At 41.1% G+C, this 26,320-nt stretch overlaps 2 protein-coding genes across 2 annotated transcripts; both read left to right on the forward strand.

Annotated features, from left to right (window-relative positions):
• The first annotated feature begins 118 nt into the window (after positions 1 to 118).
• Positions 119 to 1,523, forward strand: LOC128740487 (uncharacterized). The gene is made up of 2 exons (XM_053836030.1): positions 119 to 1,186; positions 1,434 to 1,523. The coding sequence occupies exons 1-2, from the start codon at positions 119 to 121 to the stop codon at positions 1,521 to 1,523; spliced, it is 1,158 nt and encodes a 385-aa protein (XP_053692005.1).
• Positions 1,524 to 2,194: 671 nt separating this feature from the next.
• Positions 2,195 to 3,172, forward strand: LOC128740488 (uncharacterized). Its single transcript, XM_053836031.1, has one exon. It carries the CDS (start codon positions 2,195 to 2,197, stop codon positions 3,170 to 3,172), a length of 978 nt encoding a protein of 325 aa, XP_053692006.1.
• The last annotated feature ends 23,148 nt before the right edge of the window (positions 3,173 to 26,320 follow it).

Raw genomic sequence — 26,320 nt, forward strand, 5'->3', positions numbered from 1 at the left:
AAATTCGAGAGAGATTGCTACTCGCAGATTTCTTTCGCTCGAACGTCGTTTGTCAGCTAATCCAGCACTGAAAGATGCTTACTCCGACTTCATTCATGAATACATACGTCTCGGCCATATGAGGGAAATCGAGAATTCGGCGAACGATTGGCCTTCGTATTATTTGCCTCATCATTGTGTCGTGCGTCCCGAGAGTGTCACGACAAAATTACGAGTCGTGTTTGACGCATCGTGCTCAACAGATTCCGGTGTATCTCTGAACGATGCGTTGATGGTGGGACCGCTCGTACAGGATGATCTTCTGACTATGATTTTAAGATTCCGGGTGCCACAGTTTGCTATCGTGTCGGACATCGAAAAGATGTACAGACAAATATTAGTCTGCGAGTCTGACCAGCCTCTTCAACGGATACTATGGAGAGATTCTCCATCGCAAACCATTCGAGAGTATCAACTATCAACAGTAACTTACGGTACTTCGTCAGCCCCCTATCTCGCCACAAAATGCCTTCAAAGGCTTTCTCGTGACAGCTTGGAAGTGTCTCCACTAGCAGCAGAAGCTATAGGAAAGCATTTTTACATGGACGATTTACTTACTGGAACCGATAGTATCGAGAAAGGGCAAAAACTTTGCCAGCAATTGATGAGCATAACCCGTTCTGCAGGTTTCGAGCTTCGCAAGTGGGCCTCTAATAATTCTGCTGTACTTGAGCCAATCCCGGTCCCATTTAGAGATCAACGTACAGTGTTGGAATTGGATTCTTCACATTCGCCAATCAAAACTCTTGGACTTCAGTGGGATACGGCAGCAGATATGTTTTTGTTTGAGCCTCCTAAACAAAATCAACAATTTCCAATCACCAAGCGCGTGGTGCTGTCTAATATAGCACGACTTTTCGATCCACTGGGTCTCGTGGGACCGGTTACTGTTTTAGCTAAGCAGTTCATGCAAGATCTTTGGCGAGATGGAAAGGATTGGGATGATCAATTGAACGAGTCACAAAATCAACAATGGAACGAGTTTAGTGAAGGTCTCCGAGATTTATCGTTTATAAAAATACCACGCTGGGTGGTATCCACGTCAGCGGTAATTGGTTTGGAACTACATGGATTCTGTGATGCCTCCGAGAAGGCATACGGAGCGTGCATCTATATAAGGGCCGTATCATCGACAGGCAGCGTACATGTAAACCTGCTTACCGCCAAATCCAAAGTGGCTCCAGTTAAAAAAGTCACTTGTTTGCCTCGTTTGGAACTATCGGGTGCATTGTTGTTGAGTCACCTCTTTGAAAAAGTGGCCTCAAGTCTAAATCTAACCTATAAATGCTTTTTCTGGACGGATTCGACCATCGTTCTTCACTGGCTGGCTGCCTGTCCGTCACGATGGAAGACCTTTGTGGCTAATCGCATTTCGGAAATCCAACGAATTACAGCCCGAGGAGTATGGGCTCATGTACCAGGTGCCGAAAATCCGGCAGACGTCATATCAAGAGGAATGCATGCTACTCAACTCGCTAACCTAACTTTGTGGTGGAATGGCCCTCCCTGGTTGTCTCAGTCATCTAGATTCTGGCCACCACTAGTACGTCCCAAGCTAGAAGATGTTCCATCAGAATTATTGGAACAAAAGGTAGTGGCACTTTCGATCAACATTGCACCTCCAAATGAATTATTTTTGAGTTATTCATCGTTTGGAAAATTAGTCCATGTAGTCACATGGATCTTGCGTTTCACCAATAATTGCAAAGTAAAAAATCGTTCGAGTCGAACAACAGGATTTCTTTCAACCGCAGAAATAAATTATGCCACTCTAACTCTTGTCAAACTCGCCCAAGCAGAAAGATTTGCCCCAGAACTAGCACAAATATCCTCCAGCGGTCAAGTTAAGCCCAGCTCTCGGATTAAAAACCTTATTCCAGTGATAACGGATGGAATATTGCGTGTTGGAGGCCGGTTACGTCATGCCCATGTAGCTTACGATCAGCGGCATCCCTTGATATTGCCAGACAAACATCCACTTACCGAACTTATAGCAAAACACTATCATACAAAACTGCTACATGCTGGTCCACAGCTCATGACAGCAGTAATTCGTGAAAAATATTGGCCACTTCGAATTAGAGATCTTACGCGACAAATAGTCCATTCATGTGTCAACTGTTTTCGATGCAAGCCTACGGTGTTGCAGCAATTAATGGGCGAGTTACCCCCCGAACGCGTTACGCCTGCCTTTACTTTTCTTCGCACTGGGGTGGATTATTGTGGACCATTCCAGTACCGAATTGCCCGGAAGGCAGCTCTCGTCAGAGGCTTCATTGCTATATTTGTTTGCCTAGTAACAAAAGCGGTCCATATAGAATGCGTCGCTGATCTTTCGACTAGCTCGTTCATAGCTGCACTTAAAAGATTTGTAGCTCGCAGAGGGAAGCCTGAACTCATCCAGTGTGATAACGCCACTAACTTCAAGGGAGCCAAACGAGAGCTCACCGAACTTGCCCATTTGTTTCAATCGCAGTTGCATCAGGAGATGGTCACTCGCCACTGCAGTGAAGATGGGATTACTTTCAAATTCATCCCACCAAGATCGCCGAATTTTGGAGGACTCTGGGAGGCTGCCGTCAAATCTTTAAAGAAACACCTGCGCTGTACTATTGGCAACGTAATCCTCTACCACGATGAATTTTTGACACTGATAACTCAGATAGAAAGCTGCTTAAACTCTCGCCCACTTACGCAACTCAGCTCCGATCCTAACGATTTAGAGGTACTCACTCCAGGGCATTTTCTTGCCAACCGCGCTCTGACAGCCATCCCAGAGCCAAATCTCGAAAACATCCCACTGAATCACTTAGATAGATGGCAACAAGCTCAAGAATATGTTCGTCGAATATGGAAGCAGTGGCAGTCAGAATATCTTTCGGGACTGCAACCGCGTACCCGATGGACGCAACGTCGGAACAACGTGTCGATAGGAACCATGGTGCTGGTAAAAGAGGACAATCTACCACCCCTCAAGTGGAGAGTAGGTAGAGTGGTCAACGTTTTCAAGGGCGACGACGATCATATCCGCGTAGTCACGGTCCGAACGAAGGACGGTGAATTTCGACGAAGCATCTCCAAGATTTGCGTACTACCGATTCAGCAAACTGGTGGGGAAGCCACTGACCAGTAAGAAGGATCCATCCTTCCAACGATCGCAGTGTATTCCACTGCGCAACATGGGAGGCCATCTGGCCTCCCATCCTTGTAAGTCTATATATGTTAATGAACTCGCAAAAAACTCAATGATTTTTTTTCCTCCATAATGCGCTGCGACGATGTCATCCTGTGGAACCTTCGCCGAGCGGATGAAGAGCACCCACTGTTACCTGTTGACTGATTCTACGCACCGGAACCCTGAAGGATGACTTCCAAATCGCCTAAGCACTAGTACGCTCAGTAGCTAGATGCCAACGATCATCGTCCGGAATGGACCCGTGGAGGCCGGTAGCCTCCATTCCAGTTAAGTGTTGTTTCTATTCTCATTTATTGATTAAAAAGCCGCCTATGTTTGTTCCAGCATGTTACGGCAGTCTTCGGAGCGGCCAACAAGGATAATCGAAGGAACGACAGGCTTTTCCCTTGTGAACTTGGCAGAAATATCCGAACGCATGCATCACATCCAGAAAGCAACCAAGAGTGTGTGGTACCTCACTGAGAAAACCGACGCACGCATAGCGGACAGGAACGACCCTATGAAACCAGAAAATCGAAGCAGACCGAGGAGCAATTAACCGTGGAACATATTCGTAGACATCGTCAAACGCAACTTATGAAACCCGCAAGGCTGAAAATAGTGAACGAAGAAAATATTAACATATATATAAACCAAGAAGAAACCATAAGAAATTATATTAGAATAAGTTACAGTTTAATTAAGTGAAGGAGACATGGATTAGTAGCTAGTAGCAACAGAAGGGTTAATGAAGAGATAAAATTGGTTAAAAAGACGCCTTTTTAACGGAGGCCGGTATGTTAAAGCATATCGTAATTTAGGGACGACCAACTGCACGAATGCATAAAATCAGCTTTCCCGTCTCAATTAATTATTATCAGAACCGAATCGATTAATTACTCAGGTAGCTTTTCTCCTTGCATATCGATCGATAAAAGCCCACTGCACTCAGCAGTCGGCAGCTTAGTAACAAATATATTGCATAGCAGATCACACCGGTGTATCTTTTCGCTACTTCTTTCGGTCAAATATACTTACCTTCAAACTACTCATCGCGAATACTGTTCCCAATAATCCGAAAGACTTGATCTGCGGCTACAGTCTTATAATTAATTTTTTTTGTATTTTGCGCATAATTTGATTCTTAATAGTGTTCCGACGCACCAGCTTCATCTACATCTATTCTTTTTTCTTTATTTCTCTCTCTCTCCGAGGATGATCGCACTACTTAACTGACTACGGGTCAATTAGATGAGATGTCAGCCAGAACGCTTAGTGCATTCTCGGGAACTGCAACATTAGAGATGGCAGCATTATATTTCTGTTTCGCTATTTACCTGTGCCAGCCTTGATGTTGGTTTCAACATCCATCACTAAGCAGAACGATTTTCTGAGCTACTTCCTGTACAGCTTCCTTACGCGAGTTTTGGTCACCGTGATTTGTTTGTCCTTCCGGTTCGGGGCCAGCTGAGAACTTTGTATGCATTTAGTTTAGAACGTATCATTATTTTTGTATTTGACGAGTTGTTCGGAAGTAGAAATAAAGCTAATTAGGTTTTTCAGACGCGGTTTTTTACAAACTAAAAATACCTTTATTAGGTACTGACTAAAATGTCGCATGTAATTCTCTACTATATGCGCCTATCAGTATCATCCTAGTGACAAAAAATAGCTGCGTGCGAAGAATACAGTTGTTTCCAACATCCACTCTTTTAATAGACATGGTACGGGTCGAACACCTTTAGCGACCTTCGATTCCTGGTCCTGGAAGATCGCCGAGGAACTGTTTTCACCGGATTTGCCTCAATTGCTGACTCAAATTCGATAGAAGCTGATGGTGTTGACGTTGATGGAGACTGGATAGACGACAACGGACTCAGCACCGGATTTTGCGGCTGACCAGGCCGCAGAGTAAACACAGAGCTATGGTGTAGAAGTTTGCAATGTTCCAGACGATTGTGAAGAAGCTGGCCAGGATGGTGGTGTAGTTGGACCACGAAGAGCTAGCGAGGCCAGGACAGGTTCTGACAAGCTCCAGGCTTCAAGCAAGAAGCTACAAGGGTAGCCTCTGTTTGCAACCGTTGACTGGACTCGCTAAATGGCTAGGTACTGAATTGGTAACGGTTCGGCGTTACCGTGTGAACGTTACATTCGGTGGTCCTCAATCCACACATTGCACATGACGTCAGAAGGAATATGTTCAAAACTTTTTCTGGTGAACTGTGTTTCATAGCCTGATACCAAGATTTCGGGCATCCCCAGACGAACGAACAATCCACGTAGAATTCTGATGGTAGCTCGAGCAGTGACACGTCGATTTTGTACCACTTCAAGCCACTTGGAGAAGCTGTCGACGGCTAATATTCGCCTTTGACTGGACCGACATGCACTCGTTGCCCCGGACCAGATTCTTTGGGTCATACATAGGACAGAATTCAAGTGTGGAGGAGAACGCGCGACGGACGCATAATGCGAGCAAGTCTTGGCGCAGGCCTGTACTTCTTCGTCGAGCTAGAGCCAGTACACATAGGTTTTGGAGAGTGTCTTCATCCTGTGGATGGACAGATCTTAACGATCCGGCTGATTGTATTCAGCCTTGGTGAGTACTTTTAAAGTGTGCTGGACCACTTTAGATGCTCCGATACCAACAGATAAAACATCGGCTACCAGAATGATGCCCAATTTCGGACTACAGTGGATGAGGAGCAGATTTGACGAGTGAATTTGTTTGAAACTGTCGAGGATAGCGCAACATATGCTTTCAGTTTACCGTCATGCTCCTCTTTGCCGGATGTTTCTTTGAGACCGGCCCCAAGCAGCACATATTTGGTACTTTTAGTCGCAGCAACTCATTTATGACCAAAATTAGTCACAAATCGGTTGCCACAACCGGTTTGTAACAACTGTGCTACTAGGGGCGAGCATCGTGTCGATGAGCTGCTGGAATGCTCCAGGAGCGATCTTCACACTTCACAGGTATCGCCGTAAACAGCGGAAGAGAGGAGACACGAAGAGAATCTCTCATTTGCAGATACGTCGAAATGAAAAAGTACCCGAGGCTTTTCACTTTGTCACAGTTCATCCGTGTCCGTGTCCGTCCGACGCATTTAAGGCGAGTAGCATAACCACCACACAGGACACAGAATCTTATTGTATAAGTGTCCGCAAATCGATCCTGACCGGTGCCAGACCATCTGGTTCGAAGGACCAGAAAAATGATGACGCGAGAGATCAGATTCATTCGGATTCATTCGGTATCATAAGAGAACACTTTAGTTTTTGTGATAGAAAACTACACTTCGGTGAACTAAAAGTTTATTCGCAGATGCGGACAACGAGTGTATCTTTCACGACGAGACGAGTTGATTTCAACTGTTGTGTGATGTACTCCGAGCCGGAGTGTGACATTGTGACGCCCTTGGTGGAAACCCAATTTAGCACCCCCTTGTTTCCCAAACCAGTGTTCAAGATTTATCATTTTTTCGTATTCACCCTTCATCCAATTCTTCGCAGTATTTAACTTATGTATTAAAAAAATTAACTAATTTTGGATGGCGTTGAAGCCTTCTATAAAAATGCTTTGACGCTTTGCCAGGTGACTTTATAGCGGTTCACCGGAACCTTCGCTATCGCCGGTCAAAAGACAGACGTTGGCATATTATTCAACTCTTTCGTGGGCTTGGCGATCAGCGCCTTCTCCGTTTTGGCCACAAAATTATTGGAGTAAATTGTTATTGGTAGCAGTTGGGGAACGTTGGGAGAGTTAGTGATCGTCGGAACAATGTTTATCTTTAACTGGTTCATCTCCTCTATTGTCCTCTTGGTAAAATGGGCCAAGACCAGGCACAGCCAAACGCTTGAGCGTTCTTTGCGCGATAGTTCTTGATAAAGGCGGCAACTTCCAGTAGGTACTTCGTACTGTTTCTTCGTATCTCCTCGTTCACCGAAAACCCCGAACGAAACAACAGCGTTTGAACGTTTTCTTCTCGCTCATCAACAGCCACAGAAGGATCTTCTTTGGGAAGATATACTTGACGTCATCGCTTATCTTCTTGAGGGGGCACGAAAAGTACTTGGTCCTCCTGCCAGTCGTTGTCGCCCAAGTAGTTTTCGTCCCCCATTATGACCGCGACATCGTGCTTCGCCGGAAATATGTATTCACCCGCACCTTCAACCGTTCGGTAGGGGATTGCATGCAACTCAGACACAACCAGCATCGACTGACGCTTCCGCATAAAAATGTCTATTTTGATTCGGTACTTCTTCACCGTTTAGCCGGTTCCTCCGTCCTCCTGGCCCAAGGCGCGGAATAATGAGATCACCTTGCTCTCGGTCTTCATCTTCAGCTTCTGCGGCACGTTACGAACACGCAGCACTGCCAGGTGACCGGAATCAGCTTTCCGTTCAACGCTTTCGTCTTCATCGCGGGGGAGGATGTTGTAATTGCCGGATTGGCACTATTCGGAGGATACGAAGTGCTTCATCGTGTCCAACTTCTTCGCTATGGGGTGGAGCTGGCAGTACGAACAAAGCATCGAGCGTATCTGTTTGCTTTACTGAAATGCAGGCCTTTTTTGCCACCCTTGGCGGGAGCCAGCCTGGCCAACCGCACGTTACGGCGCTGGCTGTACTGTTATATAGTTGGTCCGGCGAGCCAGGGAGATCAAACTATATAGACTATATCCTATCATCATCATGTATCGATCGTGTGAGTCGTGCTGGGGGTGTTCAAATAGTTTAGTACTTGTCTAATACTCTTGCAAACACATAAATTGAGATTAAAAGTTAGTATTAGTAATGTGTCTGTGCGATGTTTTTGTGTCGAAGATTCATACAAATAAATTAATTTGAATTATTCGCACTTAATACGAAGTGTTACAACTACATCGCATACGTTAGTGGACTATCGATTGTGTTAGGTGCATAATTCTATATCCGGAACTTGTTCATTGATGCATTTACTCTACGGCATAATTGATCTGCAATGGTGAAATACATGTACACACACATACTTATCAGTTCAACCGTTTCGACCAAGTCTAGCTCACAATCAGCTTTTGTTGAACTAATCGATTGATTCCCGTACAACCGTTGGAACATTTGACGTTTTCCTCTCACGTCACGCTGACTATTTGACACGCGTTTCTGAAAAGCAAATTAAACCCAACTCAATATACTGCCCATTCAAGTGGATCGTTAAACAAAATCATAATATAAAACTCATAATTTATGACGCTAAATGAACCGTTTCGGGAAAGTTGGTCATGAAAATTCCTCTAAACACCAAAGTATGAATAACAAAACAGGACAACAACCAGAAAATTACAGTTTTGTTCAGCCACAAAGCAATAATAGTTTCATCAGGTGCTTTTATTTTCTGCCTGCCAACCCACATCAACTATACGCTGCTGTACGCGAAAAACTAGTCCATTGTGGGTGGGCCCGGGCTCATAAATGATTGCCATTTCGAGAGCATGATACGCGCCGGGGTCCTACGGAATTATTTAGCGTGTCGCTTTACACGGGGTTTCACATCCTCACATTCTGCTGCTGCTGCTGCTCCTACTCCTATGAGCCGAGCGTAGGTATCGCAAATCCTGATTTTTCTAGCCCTTTCCGTTGGGGAAATTTTCAATATCATCAGGTGTACGGTGCAGTAAAAATTCATAACTGTGTAACTAATGCCAATCGCATCAAACAACGATTGCTTTGACTGAAGGCATGTTGTGCTGAGCTTTTTTTTTGTTTCATCGACAAAAAACTCCACCTACTTTGTGCTTTTATATTCGCCAGTGACTATAAATATAAACTTCAGTCAACGAGGAACATGCTATCGACTAAATGCAGGGAAAAAATTCTTGGTTGGAAATCATCGACTAGCTGAATAATTTATTCCAAAATCAATCCATTCTAATGGGTACATTTTTTGTTGCTACTTAGCATACCACTATAGATAACCATTTAACCAACCAATCGTCGTAATTATCATTACCGTGGAAAAGGTGTACTCAATAGATCCGGGTAAAAACGGTAACATTAGCACTATTATCACAATTGGGTACTATTAATCTACTGAATCACTGTCAATGTCAAGGTTTTCATATTATTTAGGTGGTTTGAACAGCACGTGTAGAGAACTGCATGTTATGATATTCCTTTCGATATCGAATTATTTACGTAAGCTGCGTAAAATAATTACAGTAACTCGGTTGGAATACATAGCGCGGTCGATTCGTTATAAAGACCTCAATTACTAGCCGTTTACTTGAGTTGTGATATCAGTGGCATTCTACATGTCACAAACTAATGTAGCATTTATGGGGTGAAATAATCTTGATTTTTGTTCATAGTCCATTGTGCACATTTCTACGATTGCCTGACGGGATGGCTGGTCGGCTAGAACGAAAGGCAGAGTAAACACTAGGAAACTAGTCATTTGCAGCTGATTCTTATCGCCCCTCATGAATTTCCAGGACCAGGCTGGTAATACGCACATGTCGAGCTCGAGATACATATAATAGGCAGTTATGAGATTTGCTGAAAGACGATAGCACTTCAAACGCGTGCGTCCCGATGGGCCGTAATGCCGAAAATGTGATGATCGGCTGACAAGAAATAACCTCTTCAGGAAAATCCATTCCGAAAATCCAATCCATTAAAAGGTCCAAAGAGAAAAATGCTTGATACACTTATCTCCTTCGCTTCGAGCGGAAAACCACAGCAGTGTCTAAATTTTATGCAGTGCATCAGAAAGCAACGAGAGTTCCGAATCCGAGAGTATACACACACACATACATACATAGTGCAGTTTCAGCTTTCCTAATCAGGATGCAATTAAATTGCTTTCCCCGTGTCCCCTTTTTCCCAGGTCACCGACCGCTGGCTGCTGTTTTCGCTGTTCGCCATTCAAGAGAGCGAGAAAGTGCAATTGCTATTATGTTCGGTAACCGAAGTTTGCTGCATTTTGCATCATATCTTCAAAATCGAAATCGATTTCTCTAGACTTTTTAGTGTTCTAGCGAAGGGGAGTGGATTATGTGCTCTCAATAAACACTGGTTTGCCGGGAAGTTTCAATAAATGCAAATGGTTGAAATCTTTTTTTTTTCTGAAAACGAATCATGTTTTCACCTTTTAACAGGCTGCATTAAAATAAAATGAATCGTCATTGATGCTATGCAGGGCTGTCCTGCACTCAGTGCGCCTATTTTACTTTTTTAGCTGTGACACCTCAGTCAAACAAAATTCGAAAATGTTAAGAATGGGGCATTTATAGAGTCGATTATTATCCATACGATTGCTGAAGTAAGTATTGCTTTATCTTAAGTATTCAGGGTAAGACTGTCCAGAACGCACCGGGGGGTAGAATGGCCCATGCTATTAATTGCTTAAAAACGCGGAAACTATTTGGTAAAATTATGAATGCGCATTTTATTTTTAGCATTTTATTATTAGCAATAATAATTCGTGGTTTTAATCGCTGCGTATATGATTGGGGCAAAAAGGACACCGCTTATAAGGGGCAAAACCGCCTCCTGTTTTGGTTAACATAACCTCAAAATTTGACTTGTCAAAAATCGTAGTTGTGATTTGAATCAAACATGGTGCGTAAATACAAGCGAGTTTCAACGCGAAAACAATGGTCAACAGCAAATATGACAGCGGCATTGCAGGCGGTTACAGATTCCGGAATACCAGTGAAGCGAGCAGCCATCGAATATGGTGTGCCCCGCAGGACATTGCTGAATTACGTGAAGCAACCGAACATTAACGTTTCCTCTCGCCGCTTGGGACATTACGCCACAGTTTTTACGGCACAGCAGGAGGATGAGCTACTGCAGCACATTCTAAATATGGAACAAAGATACTACGGACTAACCATCCGGGATGTAAGAAGCTTGGCTTTCCAGTTGGCGGTTAAAAATGGAATTAAACATCCTTTTAACGTTCAAACGAAACTTGCGGGTGTAGACTGGGTGGAAGGATTTCGCCGTCGTCATCCAGAACTTTCCCTTCGGACTCCTGAAGCAACATCAGCTGCTCGTGCTGCTGGATTCAATCGTGTGGCAGTTTCACGGTTCTACGATATACTTGAGTCTTGCTATACGTCGGGTCAATTTCCCGCCAGTCGTGTCTATAACGTTGATGAAACCTCCATACTTACAGTAAGTAGGACATGCAAATAATTATTTACATTAATTAACTGCAGCCTTTCTTACATAATACATTGCCAGGTGCAAACGAAGAAATCAAAAATTCTTTCGCTGAAGGGCAGGCGTCAAATTGGTTGTCTGACCTCCGCCGAGAGAGGAGTATTGACGACTGCTTGCTTGTGTGTGTCAGCCACTGGACACTACGTCCCCCCACTGTTGATTTTCCCGCGAGTACGTATGACGGAGAATCTTAAATTGGGAGCACCGCCGGAAAGCTTGTTTAGCTGCAATGGTACTGGGTGGATGACCACCTCAGATTTCAGCCTGTGGTTTGAACATTTTCTCAAACATACTAGGCCATCTGAGACGAACCCGATAATGCTTGTTCTTGACGGACATTCGACCCATACCAAAAATATAACATTCTTGGAACAAGCCAAGAAAAATCATACTACTGTTGTTAGCTTGCCACCGCATTTTAGCCACCGTTTGCAACCCTTGGATGTAAGCTTCATGGCACCTCTTAAAGCTAATTTCTCCAGAGTTATAGATGTATATCTGAGAAATAATCCTGGCAAAGTGGTTACTATTAACGATATTGCAGGCCTTTTCGGGAAAGCATACATGGAGACATCAGTCGTCTCCATTGCCATCAATGGTTTCAGGAAAACAGGCATCGCACCCTTCAATAGATTTATATTTACTGAAGCTGATTTCACACCGTCTAACGTGACAGATGTCCCTGTAGCAACTCAAATCAGATCGGATGATACCAATGCTTCCTGCAATCTATCTGATGACGATGACGTTTTTTATGGCTTTGACGATGCAACGTTACGATTGAAACCAAATCTCCCTGACCTTGATGCTATTCTTAGCACGTTTATGCCGAGTTGCAGTAAGCAGCCAGCTAATCTCTCGCCAGCCGGAAGTGCCTTTGACATTACTCCAGAAGCTATTTTACCTCTTCCACAGGCGAAATGTATGCGAATCTCTAAGCGCACAAAACGCGAAAAAGCAGCGGAAATTAGTTCAAGTACATACATCGCATCTCTCCATCAAATTCAGGCTTCGACAGAAATCAATCAGATCAGAAAGCAGAAACGGAAGTCCAAAATGATCCCGAAATATTCAAAAAAGCAAAACAACAATCATTCAGGTACCATGTTGCAGGATGTTTTGTGTGCTTGTTGCGGTGCAATTTTTAGCGAATCGGAAGACGGTACAGGTTGGCGCAAGTGCAACCAATGCGATTTGTGGTTCCACAATTGTGCAAAACATGATTTTGATCATGCCAGGCAATAATCTTTTTGTAAGCCTTGTTATCACTAAACACATTTCTTGTTTATTATAATTCAAAACTTAAAATAAATAGTCAATCCAAATGATAAATATAACTTCTCTACATGCGGTCGTTTTGCCCCGTCATAGTGGCACTTTTGCCCCGTACCTATTAATATCAAACGAAAAAACATCTAAAATGAAAATGTTATTTTTTTCTTTCTTTATATTTTTTGATATTGAACTCACTTAAACTATTTAGATTATACCCTTATACAAGTTTTAGGCTTTTTTAAGCTTAATTTAAACGGTTTTGCCTTTCTACTATATAAATATATAGTATAAAGGTATAGAAATCACTTGGAAAACCGGAAATGGAAAGAAGGTCCTGCGGGCCGAATGTTATATACCATTCGACTCAGTTTCGAAAACTGAGCATTTTCTGTGTGTGTGTATGTATGTGTGTGTGTGTGTGTGTGTGTGTGTGTGTGTGTGTGTGTGTGTGTGTGTGTGTGTGTGTGTGTGTGTATGTAACGCTTTTAATCTCACTCACTTTTCTCAGAGATGGCTGGACCGATTTTAATGTTCTTAGTGTCAAATGAAAGGTCTAGGTGTCCCATTGGTCGCTATTGAATTTCATTTTGATCGGACTTTTAGTTCAAAAGTTATGTATAAAAATACGAAAAATATGGGACTTCATTATCTCATAGATCCCTTAACCGATTTGAACAAAATTGATTGCATATGAAAGAGGAGCCTTACAAACCCTTAACTTCCAAATTTCATGATGATTGGACTTGTAGTTTGAAAGTTACATAAAGAAATGTGAAACAATAGTATTTAAAACATATTTTTGTAACATTTAAGAATTAATTCAATAAAAAACATCACACATTTTGTTATTATTTGAAAATTACTGCTGAGATCTATCAAACGAAACCGAGTTATTTAAAATCGGACGCTTCATTCAATAGTTATTGAAACTTTAACATTTAAGCCCCGTATATTAGACCGTTAAAACGTGTAAAATCAAAACATATCAATCAAATGTTGATTGTATTCAATGTGTGCGATGTATGTATGTATGTATGTATGTATGTATGTATGTATGTATGTATGTATGTATGTATGTATGTATGTATGTATGTATGTATGTATGTATGTATGTATGTATGTATGTATGTATGTATGTATGTATGTATGTATGTATGTATGTATGTATGTGTATGTGATGACAATTTGCAATGAAATTCAAGAAAAGTGAGAAACATGTCAAAAGTCAGAAGTTTTTGAAGCATCTTAGTGGAATACGAACTCTAAAATAAAAGAAAAGAAAAAAACTTTTACCGACTAAATTCCACTATTTAATAATTATTCGCGACAGATAAGTGTACGCTTTGAAAAAAGACACTGATGAAGCCTGCATGTTGTAGGCGAACTACGTATCTGTCGCAAATAAATATTAAATAGCGGGATTCAATTGCAAAGTTTTTTCTTTTCTTTGATTTTAGATTTCAATTGTCATTTTCTTCACTTGCTGTTACTCACAATTGCACGCAAAGCAAAAAGCGGAGAAAAGCAGTTAATTTAAGTATATAAGTATAGTGTTGTATAGGATCAAAATACTAGTGAGTTGATTTTTCCAAATAAATTTATACAAATTTCATACAAATTTTGCGCATTAATAAATGCTCCATAGATACTAGAGCTTAGAAATGTTATATGAAAAATAGGAAGTAAACGTTGCACGGTAGTAACTTTGTACGATTTGTTTTCGTTAGTGACATTTTAAAGGACAGATGTCTTATGTCATGTATCATGTTTTAATAAATAAATCAAAAATGACCAGCACTGGAAATCATATCGATCATATTTCTCATTCTCAAGCATGTTTATGGTGCAGTTTTTGCACTATTTTTCGACCTCATCTTGTTTTCCTAACCCTCTAACATTGTAAAAACGATGCGCTCAAGCTAATGACTATCTTTTCATGAAAGTACATTCAAAAGAAGCTCAAGTTTTGATTTTCATGCAAAAATAATTATCTGAAGGAGCGCCAGCTAAGAAAAAGTTCAATTTCTCTTTTCATATCTAATGCTCTATTCAGTTATTTTTTCTAATTCAGATATATTGCAAAATTGAAGCCAAGCAAACTAATAGTAAAATTTTGAGATTAATCATTTTGTTGTAGATATCCTTTTTCTTCAAAAACGAAGTATAATAATAATTTTTCTGAACTCTTGTTTTTCAAAGATGCTAACTTTTGAACGCATGGTATTAATATCAAAATATAAAAAAAAAATCCCCTTTGGGCTAAAACCACTCAAAAAAAAAATATCAAAAAATATGCTATGAACGCATATTTCATATTGTCAGTTCAAAACAAGTTTCGTATGTGGCTCTGAAACCCAAAAGTTAAGGCCGACCGATTATAAAACTAAATAAGGTGTTCATCAAATAACATAAATGACGCTTACAAGTATTTACGCACCCAAGGAAAGAAAATATAATTATTCTACGCAATACGTTGTGTATTTTACTGGCAAATAAGGATTTTGAGGAATACGGAACGGATATTTAAAAATATAGTCAAGTTAATTATAGATGTTCCTGAGAAATTAAATAATGATTATTGTGGCAGTAGAAAGGCTAGGTCACGCCGCTAGGTGGATTAATTCGGGTTTTTTTACCAGTAATTGTTTGAAAACTGTTAAGGTGTCCTTTATGCCCCGGGTCCCCCTAACTGAGAGAGCCGGTGGAAGTGAAAGCTTTGTGCCCGGAAGCGACACTCCAGTGCAAGGATTTGGACGAGGTTACTTCGGAGGAAGAAACCAGACTAGCCTTGAAGGAGCAATGCGAGTTCGGGGATGTGCGAATGAACGACCGCATGAGAGAAAGGGACCTCATGGAACGCAACTAGCTTCAATAAAACTTGCTATTGAAGCAGCCAACAAGGCACTGAAGACTGGAAAAATCAAAGTGGGCTGGTCGGTATGTCCGTTGAGTATCTCAAAGCAACCGGGAGTATGCTTTAGGTGCCAAGAGTTCGGCCACATTGCAAGAAATTGCAAGGGACCTGATAGGAGCAAATTATGCAGAAGGTGCGGTGAAGTTGGTCATAAAGCTCATGACTGTAGGAAGCCACAGAAATGCCCGATCTGTGCAAATGAAGATGGCAGTAACCACGTGACAGGAGGCCCGAGATGTCTGGCCTCTAAACAGGAGGCGGCTGCTAGATCACAGTGCAGGTAACGCAAATAAACCTGAATCACTGCGATACAGCACAACAACTGCTCTTGCAGTCCATGGCGGAAGCACTGAGTGATATAACTATTATCTCGGAGTCATATCGAATCCCATCTGGTGATGTGAATTGGGCAGCGGACAAGGCGAAGACGATGGCAATTTGGTCGGTGGAAAGATATCCTCTACAAGAAATAGTCTATTCTGCAGAAGAAGGCTTCGTGATCGTTAGAATTAACGGTGTTTTCATCTGCAGTTGCTACGCGTCTCCACGATGGACGATAGAGTGGTTTAACCAGATGTTAAATCAGCTGAGGGATGCGCTGGTCGATCGGAAACCAGTTGTTATCGCCGGTGACTTTAACGCCTGGGCAGTTGAGTGGTGAAGCCGCCTCACCAATGCAACGAGTCGCAGTCTGCTAGAGGCCCTAGCAAAGCTAATTGTAGTTATAGCGAACGAAGGCACTACTAGCACATACCGTAGGGAAGACCGGGAGTCCATCATCGATGTCACCTTCTGCAGCCCTGGTGCGGCAAGGATTACGAACTGGAGAGTGTGCGAGGAATATACCCGCAGTGACCACCAAGCGATTCGGTACCGCATTGGGAACGGGACGAAGATGGAATCATATGGGGGACAGATAACAAGGGTATATTTGTTGAAGCGCTCAGGTTTCAAAGCATTCCTTCGAATCTAAGTACGGAAGGGATGACAGCAGCATTAACACGAGCGTGCGATGCCACTATACCGAGGATAAAGAGACCGAAGAATGGTCGTCTCGCGTGGAACACGATGATCGCTGATTTACGGCCAAATTGCCTTCGTGCCAGACGGAGAAGACAGCGGGCTCGCAATGATGCCGATAGAGAAGAAAGAATACTAGCACACAAGACAGCAAGAACCGTACTTAACAAAGCAATTAAGCTCAGCAAGAAATCTTGCGTTGAGGAACTTTGTCGTAGCGTCAACGCTACGCTCCTTGGGGAGATGCTTACAGAGTTGCCATGTCAAAAATTAAAGGTCCTTCCGTACCAGCCGAAAGGTGTCCTGAGAAGATGAAAGCCATTATCGACGGGTTGTTTCCGCAACATGAAATAACACCCTGGCCAAGCCCACCGTATGGCAAGGAGGCGGAGCACGTAGAGGAAGCTCGAATCACCAACGAGGAGCTAATCCAGCTGGCGAAGGCTATGAAGGGAACGAAAGTCCGAAATCATGGAGAATACAGATATGTTTAGGACCACACTCCACAAATGCGTTGACGAAGGTAACTTTCCCGATACCTGGAAACGCCAGAAGCTGGTGTTGCTGCCGAAGCCGGGAAAACCCCCCGATGATCCCTCAGCGTATAGGCCTATATGCCTATTGGATACGGTAGGCAAGCTGCTAGAGAGAGTAATCCTGAATAGACTCATCAAGTACATGGAGAGTGAAAACGGCCTGTCAAACAAGCTGTTCGACTTCCGGAAAGACAGGTCTACAATAGATGCCATACGAATGGTAGTGGATGCTGCGGAAAAGGCCCGAAAACAACAGAGAAGAGGAAATCGCTACTGTGCGGTGGTCAGCTTAGACGTGAGGAATGCTTTCAATAGTGCAAGCTGGGAAGCAATCGCCCGTTCGCTGGTTAGCATGACGGTTCCTGTGTATCTCTGCAGGATTTTGAAAAGTTACTTTCATAATCGTACACTGATATACGAGACAGATAGAAGGGAGAGAAGGATTACAATCACGGCAGGAGTTCCTCAGGGCTCCATCCTTGGGCCGACGCTATGGAACGCGATGTACGATGGAGTATTGAAGCTTAACCTCCCCAGGGGTGTGGAGATTGTCGGCTTCGGTGATGATGTGGCGTTTGATTCAAAATTTAGCGGTTTTTGAGTGCCTTGCCGCCACTGTAATCTATATAGTCTCTGTAAAACGAACCGTGAATCATGAGCCGCTCATTCGAATCGGTTCGTGGCAACAAATGAATGGTTCAGAGCCACTCACACAAAAAAGCCGTTTTGCCCACCTCTAATTTCGATAAGCATTGCGTTTCAATTGTGCAAATAATTTCGAAGTTCTAAGTTTTTATATAACAGGTGTCTAATTTTTTAATTAATCTAAAAAAGGTTCAGTGAAAAATTCTTGGTACCAATTACCACGAAAGTTGTACAATTATTTACTAAAATTGGAGGTGGTCGGGGCTGTTTTTGCCAATTCTCGACGGGATTGCTCTTACCCTAAAAGTCAGAGTACTACAAAAAGTCATTTTCGTTTGGACATTAAATCAGCACAATATGATTTGTAATCATTTGATTATTTTTATCAAAATACAATTTATTCGCTTCACAAAATGTCGGAGCTATTTCAACATATTGAATCAAACAATAAATGCAGCAATAAACGATTTAGTAAAAACTTATTGCTTTTTGTTATTGCATTGGAATAGGACCTTCAGCAGTTTCAGAATGAGATTAATGTAGGTCAACAGACAGACACAGATATTTATGACATTTTTTTGCAAGTTTAACTTGAAAAGTTTATTTTCAGACTGACACCACTGCCTCTCCTCCCTAAGCTATTCAATGCAAACAAGAGAGTCGCACTTACAATAAATAAATCTTAATTTTTTTTACCGTTTAACATTTTTTCAGCGTTACAGGTAACCTGACAGGGACCTCTTGCGAGAGTAACCGTTATAGTTTACAATACATAGTAACAAGATTACACGGTCATTATTTGCAATCCAATGACATATCCCAAATGTGTGTCTCATGCCAATCTGCCTGCTGAATGCTGCTGAAACCGGCAGCTTTGGCTCGTCGTCGGATCGATGCAATCCAACCCCCCGAGTGCATTGATCCGTGTAACGGATTGGGTTGATGGTTCAGGAGCCCAATGATATTCATAAATGCACATGAGAACCCATCGATGAACCGTATGCACGGATTATCATCCATTCATCATCTGTCCCGGATGGCAATGAAAGCTGATCGTCATCGTCTGGCAATACGGTATGATGAATTCAATATGTAAATGTGGCAAACCTAGCTCATGAATGAGGGTTTTGAATATGTAATTGACGATAGAATATCACCAATGATGCGCGGTACATGATTTTCTCGGAAAACTCTCTGCCACATTTCTAAGCATCCGTACGGAGCGAGGTGAAGGGATAACGAAGATCCGTAAATGCATTTTGTATTCGTGCCAAATGCGGCATGCAAAATCTTGCTCCAATGGCACTAATTGCTGGTTTCGCAATGCAATTTGATTGAGGACGGAGGACAGTGCAGCGCCTGCGTTTGGGTCAGACTGTCGTGACGAAAACTTTAACGTGACATGACACGATTATTATACAGACGACTTATTGTTCCGTTGTGTTTGTGACAGAAAAAAAGTTGTACCAACCTCTTATAGCTGTAAATTAGATGGCTCACGCTAAGCTGGTCGAAAAAATTGCAGTGTAATTATTTTTACGCGGCAACTGGCGCAACAGTAATTTTTCCCTGAAAATCCGCTCTCTCTATTGGGAAGCGGAAGCTAACAACCTGCCATAATCGGTTGCCTCGGTAGTTTCGAAAATCGGTCTAATGCTTTATGGGTTATTCTGTTGTTGTTGAAAGAGTAGATGTTTACCGTAATTTGTCATGTTCACGATAGTTTTCGAGAGCTACCACCAAGGGGTTTCATATCGACATTTCATAAGTCTAAAGTGAAAATTCGCTGAAAGTAGTATTTTTGTTTAATTTTAAAAATGTGAAAAAAATTTTAATTCTGATTTGATCTGATGTGATTTGATTTTTGATACAAAACAAAATAAAAAAATAGTATTTTCAAAAGAAATGGGGTGATCCCATTAACCGAGAGGTGGCTCAATCGATACCAAAACCCACTAGCCTTTCTAGACATAAACAAAAGGTGGGACAACCGACTTTTCAGAAGAATGTTTTGGTCTGGAAAAACGACGCTATCGTAGGATGGCAAATCTTTTATTATTTGCTTGCCACAAAAATGCCAACCGACTAGATTGAAAGCTCAAATTTTCCAGGTAGTCAAAGTTCAATTCATCAAAGTTGAAATTGGGCTGGAAATTAGAGTTCAAATTGGACTTGAAATCGGGTTTGACAGAGGGCATTTAATTGCACTTCAGTTTGGACTAATTCGTGTTTAAATCTTTACTTCAAATTGAACTACAAATTGGACATAAAATGGCAGGAAATTAAACTTAAATTTGAAGCAAAACACCGCCCAGCTAGCTTCGAGGTACGATGCTGGTCTAACAAGCCAGTCGTCGTATGTTCGAAACTCGGCTAGGCGGTGCTTGCTAGCTAGAGTCAGTAGGTTTGTTGCACTGGCCCCGTAATTTTCCTGTACTCTAACAGCCGGCGGCGAAGTCTGTCGATAAAGAAGGGTAATGTCTAAAGACGGTATAAACCCATGGCTTTGCTTTTTTGAAGCAATTTGGAAGTTTTACTTGGAATTAGACATGGTATCGGACTTAAAACAGAATTTGAACCTTCTAAGTCAAATTGGACTTGATATTTTATTTGAAATTGGAATTGGATTTGAAATTAAAGTTGAGTTTGACTTGAAATTAGATTTCAAATCAAAATCGAAAGTCAAATCAGACACAAATTGCATTTAAATTGGACTTGAGATTAGACTTGGAATTACATTTGAAATAATACTTAGATTGGAATTCAAATTGTATTTGAAATTGAACTTGCAATCAGAGTTTAAATTTGGCTAAAACTTGGGGTTCAAAACGGAATTATAAATTGAAATTGAGTTTAAACACAGGACATGCAATGGAACTTGAAATTGGACGTCTAATGTCATTACGACAGACTTGAATGTGGACTAATTTGAAGTTGGAATTTCACTTGAATCCGGGTATGGAAACGAATTTTTACTTGAAATTAAAATTGACATTTTATAACTTATTCTTTTACACGTTTTATCTCTTTTTTGCTCTGCTTTTTCTCTTTTCCAGTCCCATTTCTCCACTTTCCATTTTTTGTTCCGCTTTTTCTCCTTTTCTTGGTTTTCTTCATTTTTGCTTTCACCTTCCTTCCGTTTTTCCTCATTGTATTTAATTTTTTTACTGTTCCAGGAAACATCCTGTTTTATTGTTCCATTTTTCCGCGTTTTTTGCTCCAGTTTTTCCTATTTTCAGCGGTTTTCACTTTTTCTCGTTCATAGTTTTCGTATTTGTTCAACTCTATCTTCTGTCCTTCTCGATTTTTCTTTTTTGCATGTGCCGTTTGCCCCGTTTTTCGTTTTTTCTATATTTATATTCTGTTGTTGGCTCCCTTGCTTCTCGGGTTCTCCTGTTTTATCTCCCGTTTTTTTCTGTTCCGTTTTACTTGTTCTTAAGCCCATTTGTTCTTTTCTTTGCTATTTTCTTCTTTTTCTGTCCCTTTTCCTTAGTTTGTGCTATGTTTTTCCTTTTGCATCCAATTTGGCCTCTTTCTCTAGTTTTTCTCGTTTGCTATTGGTTTTCTAATTTTTCTCTTATTATTTTTCTTTCCCCTTCCTTCTTTTGTTTTCTGTTCCGTATTTTCTTTCTTGTCTTCTTTTTCTTGTTTATTTTTCTCATTTTTCCTTTCCATTTTTTCTTCTTTTCCTGTTCCAATTTTTTCCCCTTTCTTGAGTCCTAAATTTCCTTTATTCCATTTTTCCTCTTTCTCCTTACGGTTTCTCTATTTTAAGGACAGTTCCTACTCTTTTCCTGTTTCTTTTATGTCATTTTCTACCCCGTTTGTCTCTGTTTCGGTCCCGGTTTTCGTCTTTTTTTGTTTTTTACCTCCTTTTATATCTCGTTTTTCGTTCTTTCTCTTAATATGTTCTCCTTTTCTGTCACGTTGTTGTTCTTTTCCGTTTCATCCCATTTATCTTCTGTTTTAATTTTTTGCTGTCCCTTTTTTCCTCTTTTTCTGTCCTCGATTCTCCTACTCCCGTAATTTCTCCTCTTATTTTTCCCCTTTTCTACATTGTTTTTATCTTCTTTTTTATCCCGGTTTTTCTCTTTTTCTGTTCAATTTATCCTCATGTTTGATCTCGTTTTCTACGTTTTTAGGGGTTCCTCCTTTTTTTCTACGATTTTTCTTTTTTTGTCTTCGATTTTTCACTTTTCTTCCTATCCTGTCATAGTTTGTCTTTTTACCTTTGTTATAGTATTTAACAAAGGTTTAGAAATTGGTCGAAAAGCACGTGGTTGATCCGAGGCCCCGAGGGCCGAGTCACATATACCAAACGATAGAGATCGACGAACTGAGCAATGTCTCTCTGTGTGTGTGTGTGTGTGTGTGTGTGTGTGTGTGTGTGTGTGTGTGTGTGTGTGTGTGTGTGTGTGTGTGTGTGTGTGTGTGTGTGTGCGTGTGTGTGTGTGTGTGTGTGTGTGTGTGTGTGTGTGTGTATGTGTGTGTGAGTGTGTGTGTGTGTATGTATGTGTGTGTGTGTGCAACTCATTTTCAATCGCCTGTTTCTCGGAAATGGCTGAACCGATTTATGCGCTATTAGTCTCATTTGAAAGCTATTACTAGTCTATCACTATTGAATTGTTTCGTGGTCCGATATTTCGTTTAAAATTTATAAGCAAAAATGTGAAAACCACGTGACACGATTTTCTCTGGAACCACACAACCGATTTTAATGATCTTAGTACCAAATCTTGCTATCATAAAAATTTTCAGGAAGTTTTACTAAAAACAAAGAAGTAGTTTAAAAGTTATGCTTAAAACGTGTTTTGACAAAGTAATAATTATCACCTGTTTCTCAGAGATGGTCAAACCGATTTATGCGCTATTAATCTCATTTGAAAGGTTATTGTTCGGATAGAACTGGTAACTATTTTCTGTAGCAGCAATTGGTTTTATGCAGCTCAAACTGTTTTTTTTTATTTGATTAGTTTCATAAACTACATTTGCATAAAGTAAACTTACAACAAGTAGTTTCCTTATTTCCCTTCGTACACTACAATTTTCCTTTGCCTACTATCCTTCCTTCTCTCTATCTCTCTTGCTTGCCTTTTCATTTCCCTGATAAATTCAAATCAACAAATATTAACTCACTTAATCATTTCTTTTTGGCTATTTACTTACGACTGCTTTTCGGTACTAATTCCTGTTCTCTTTTCAGATTAAAGCGACAGCAACGACGGTATTCATACGCACTCTCACAATCAATCTGGATCAGACACTGTATTGGAAACGATTAATTGCTGGTTTATTTCACCAAAGATTTGCGGGCTATTTAAACGATTTTCTTTAGTAAAAATGCCTTTTATCCTCTGCAATCTCATAAACTTTTCTTCCACTACAGCTTCACTCTAAATTAATCTTTTAATATCATTTATCCACCTTCCTCGAGTTATTGCGCTATGTTTTTTCCTTCGTTTGTTTTGATTTTGACTGTCAATTGAACTAGCCGCGATCAGTCCACAACACCGTTTTCGATTACACCGTCGCACTGCTCAGCGGTGTCAACAATTATATAGCCTTATTCATAAGGATTGGCTCTACTGGTCAAAAGATATTTAAAAATGACTGAGAAATTTAAAACTTTAAAATAACTTTAATGACCAAACCTTTAATGGGACCAAACCTCAAAACCAGAATAATATAGTAAAAATGTGTAATTTTTCAACAGGTGTTTCTTTGGAGCAGTTAATTAATATAATATAGCACATTTTCTTACACTTTTAGGGTGACCGTGAATCCGCCTAATATGGTGACACAAATTTTTGTTTTTAAAACGCGTCCAAAAAATAGCGTCTTTACAAAAATTGTGGAACACACTAAAATAGACTAATCTCAAGATTTTAGTCTTGACCTTGGAATGAGGTCATACATATATTTTAATATTTTTTTGAAACGATGGTTCTACAATTGATGAAGGGACGGTAGGGGAAAGAAATGAAAATTTTTTTGGTGAAGGAGGGGAAAGAGCGGAAAGGAAGGGGGGGGGGGGGGGGTATTGGTAGCTATGCTTGACAAGTAGTCATTTTGACTCCTACCTTTTGTCCAATGCTGGAAGGTGCATGAGTCGAACCAAGCTGTAATCTGAGATTATAACCGGATTCGAACCCACAACACCCTCCAGGGCATGTGGTTCGCTGGTACTTGTACCTTTGAACCATAGAGGCGCTGGACAAAAGGAGACCGCAAAATCCACTTCTCAAGGATAGCTACGCATGTTGGTTGTGTTATCGACACATATTGTGCCGCTTCCTGCATCAATTGCAGATTACCACCGAGCGAGAAGTTTTAATCTAACTACTATTTACTTTCAGGACGACGACACTGTGCCGGCCCTTACGACTTGCAAGGTACTGCACGTGACGCTGTTCGTCCGTCAGCGTATGTTAGCCGCGTTTCTCGGCGCGGGTTTTCGAGGGAAGGCCCCGTTCCTATGTAATAGACTAATCTCAAGATTTTAGTCTTGACCTTGGAATGAGGTCATACATATATTTTAATATTTTTTTGAAACGATGGTTCTACAATTGATGAAGGGACGGTAGGGGAAAGAAATGAAAATTTTTTTGGTGAAGGAGGGGAAAGAGCGGAAAGGAAGGGGGGGGGGGGTGTATTGGTAGCTATGCTTGACAAGTAGTCATTTTGACTCCTACCTTTTGTCCAATGCTGGAAGGTGCATGAGTCGAACCAAGCTGTAATCTGAGATTATAACCGGATTCGAACCCACAAAGTAAATAGTAGTTAGATTAAAACTTCTCGCTCGGTGGTAATCTGCAATTGATGCAGGAAGCGGCACAATATGTGTCGATAACACAACCAACATGCGTAGCTATCCTTGAGAAGTGGATTTTGCGGTCTCCTTTTGTCCAGCGCCTCTATGGTTCAAAGGTACAAGTACCAGCGAACCACATGCCCTGGAGGGTGTTGTGGGTTCGAATCCGGTTATAATCTCAGATTACAGCTTGGTTCGACTCATGCACCTTCCAGCATTGGACAAAAGGTAGGAGTCAAAATGACTACTTGTCAAGCATAGCTACCAATACCCCCCCCCCCCCCTTCCTTTCCGCTCTTTCCCCTCCTTCACCAAAAAAATTTTCATTTCTTTCCCCTACCGTCCCTTCATCAATTGTAGAACCATCGTTTCAAAAAAATATTACACTAAAATAAGCAATTTTGCTGCATATAGTAACTATCTATCCCTTACTGGTTGCGAAATTTAATGAGTTGTTTAAAGAAACCACTTTAAAATCAGGCAAAGCAAAGCCATGGGTGTAAACGTCCTTGAGAACTTGACCCTTCTTTATCGACAGACTTCGCAGCCGGTTATTACAGTACAGGAAAATTACGGGGCTAGGGCAAAGATCCTATTAACTCTGTAGTGGCACCGATCAGTCGAGATTCGAACATACGACGACTGGCTTGTTAGGCTAGCATTGTACCCCGAAGCTAACAGCCACTTTAAAATCAGTTCTGCTCAAAAATTCTGTACACGCTGTTTTCATTGCTTTCATATGTTCTATAAAGTTATTTAGTACCGTCATCCGGGGCGAGATTGTGCCAAAAAAGCATATGTTTTTGTTCTTTAGCTCAGTATACACACAATTAAGGAACTAAGTTGATTTCAAACCTGTCAATATATACTAAATTGTTCAATTAACAACTACCGTAGAGTTGGTTTAGTTACAATGAAAGCTAATTTTACTGGAAGTGCATGAACTTTGGCACAATCTCACCCCTTCTAGAGGGTGACATTGTGCCAAAAACATAAAGTTAGGCTAAAAACCTAAACAGTGAACATTAGCATGTTTATAAACAATACACATAAATATCAGTATAAAGTAGTTCACATGGGGCCGTCTATAAACTATATTAGGGGCAGGAGGTCGGTCAAAAACAACGCATCATATAAAAAGTATGAACGAAAATACTCCGGAGAGGTCTGAAATAACTAAAAATGAGTTCGTAGTCAATGGACAGCCTTTGTATAGCCAGTAGCGTTCTAGGGTTAACAAGGGGGAGATATATGAAGGGGTGTATCCTAAGTGGGCATACTCATTTGATCATTTAACAAAAGTAACCATTACTTCGTTCGAGAACTCGCGGCCGCAGAACATGTGGTATATTCCACCCCCTCCCCCTCCTTAAAACTGGCAGTTTATACACGGTATAATATATTCGTCTTATATTAGAGTGTTTATTCAAAGCATCTGAAATTTCCTGAGAAGAAGTAAAAATTAGTTTAAATTATTGACCAGACCTCTGATGCTGTTTGCTCCAAAATGGATGATGCAATCTAATCTGTCAAAATATTGTGCTCAATAGTAAAGGATGTGAGTGTACTGGTGTATACTGACGTGTTTTTGTTGTGTATGTGAAATCCACAAATTGGATCGTTTACTATGGCTTGGCACAATCTCACCCCCGTGAAGCTCGAAAAGTACAAAGTTTCGAAAAATATTATTTTCG

This window comes from Sabethes cyaneus, chromosome 3, assembly GCF_943734655.1.
Source record: "Sabethes cyaneus chromosome 3, idSabCyanKW18_F2, whole genome shotgun sequence".
NCBI lineage: Eukaryota > Metazoa > Arthropoda > Insecta > Diptera > Culicidae > Sabethes > Sabethes cyaneus.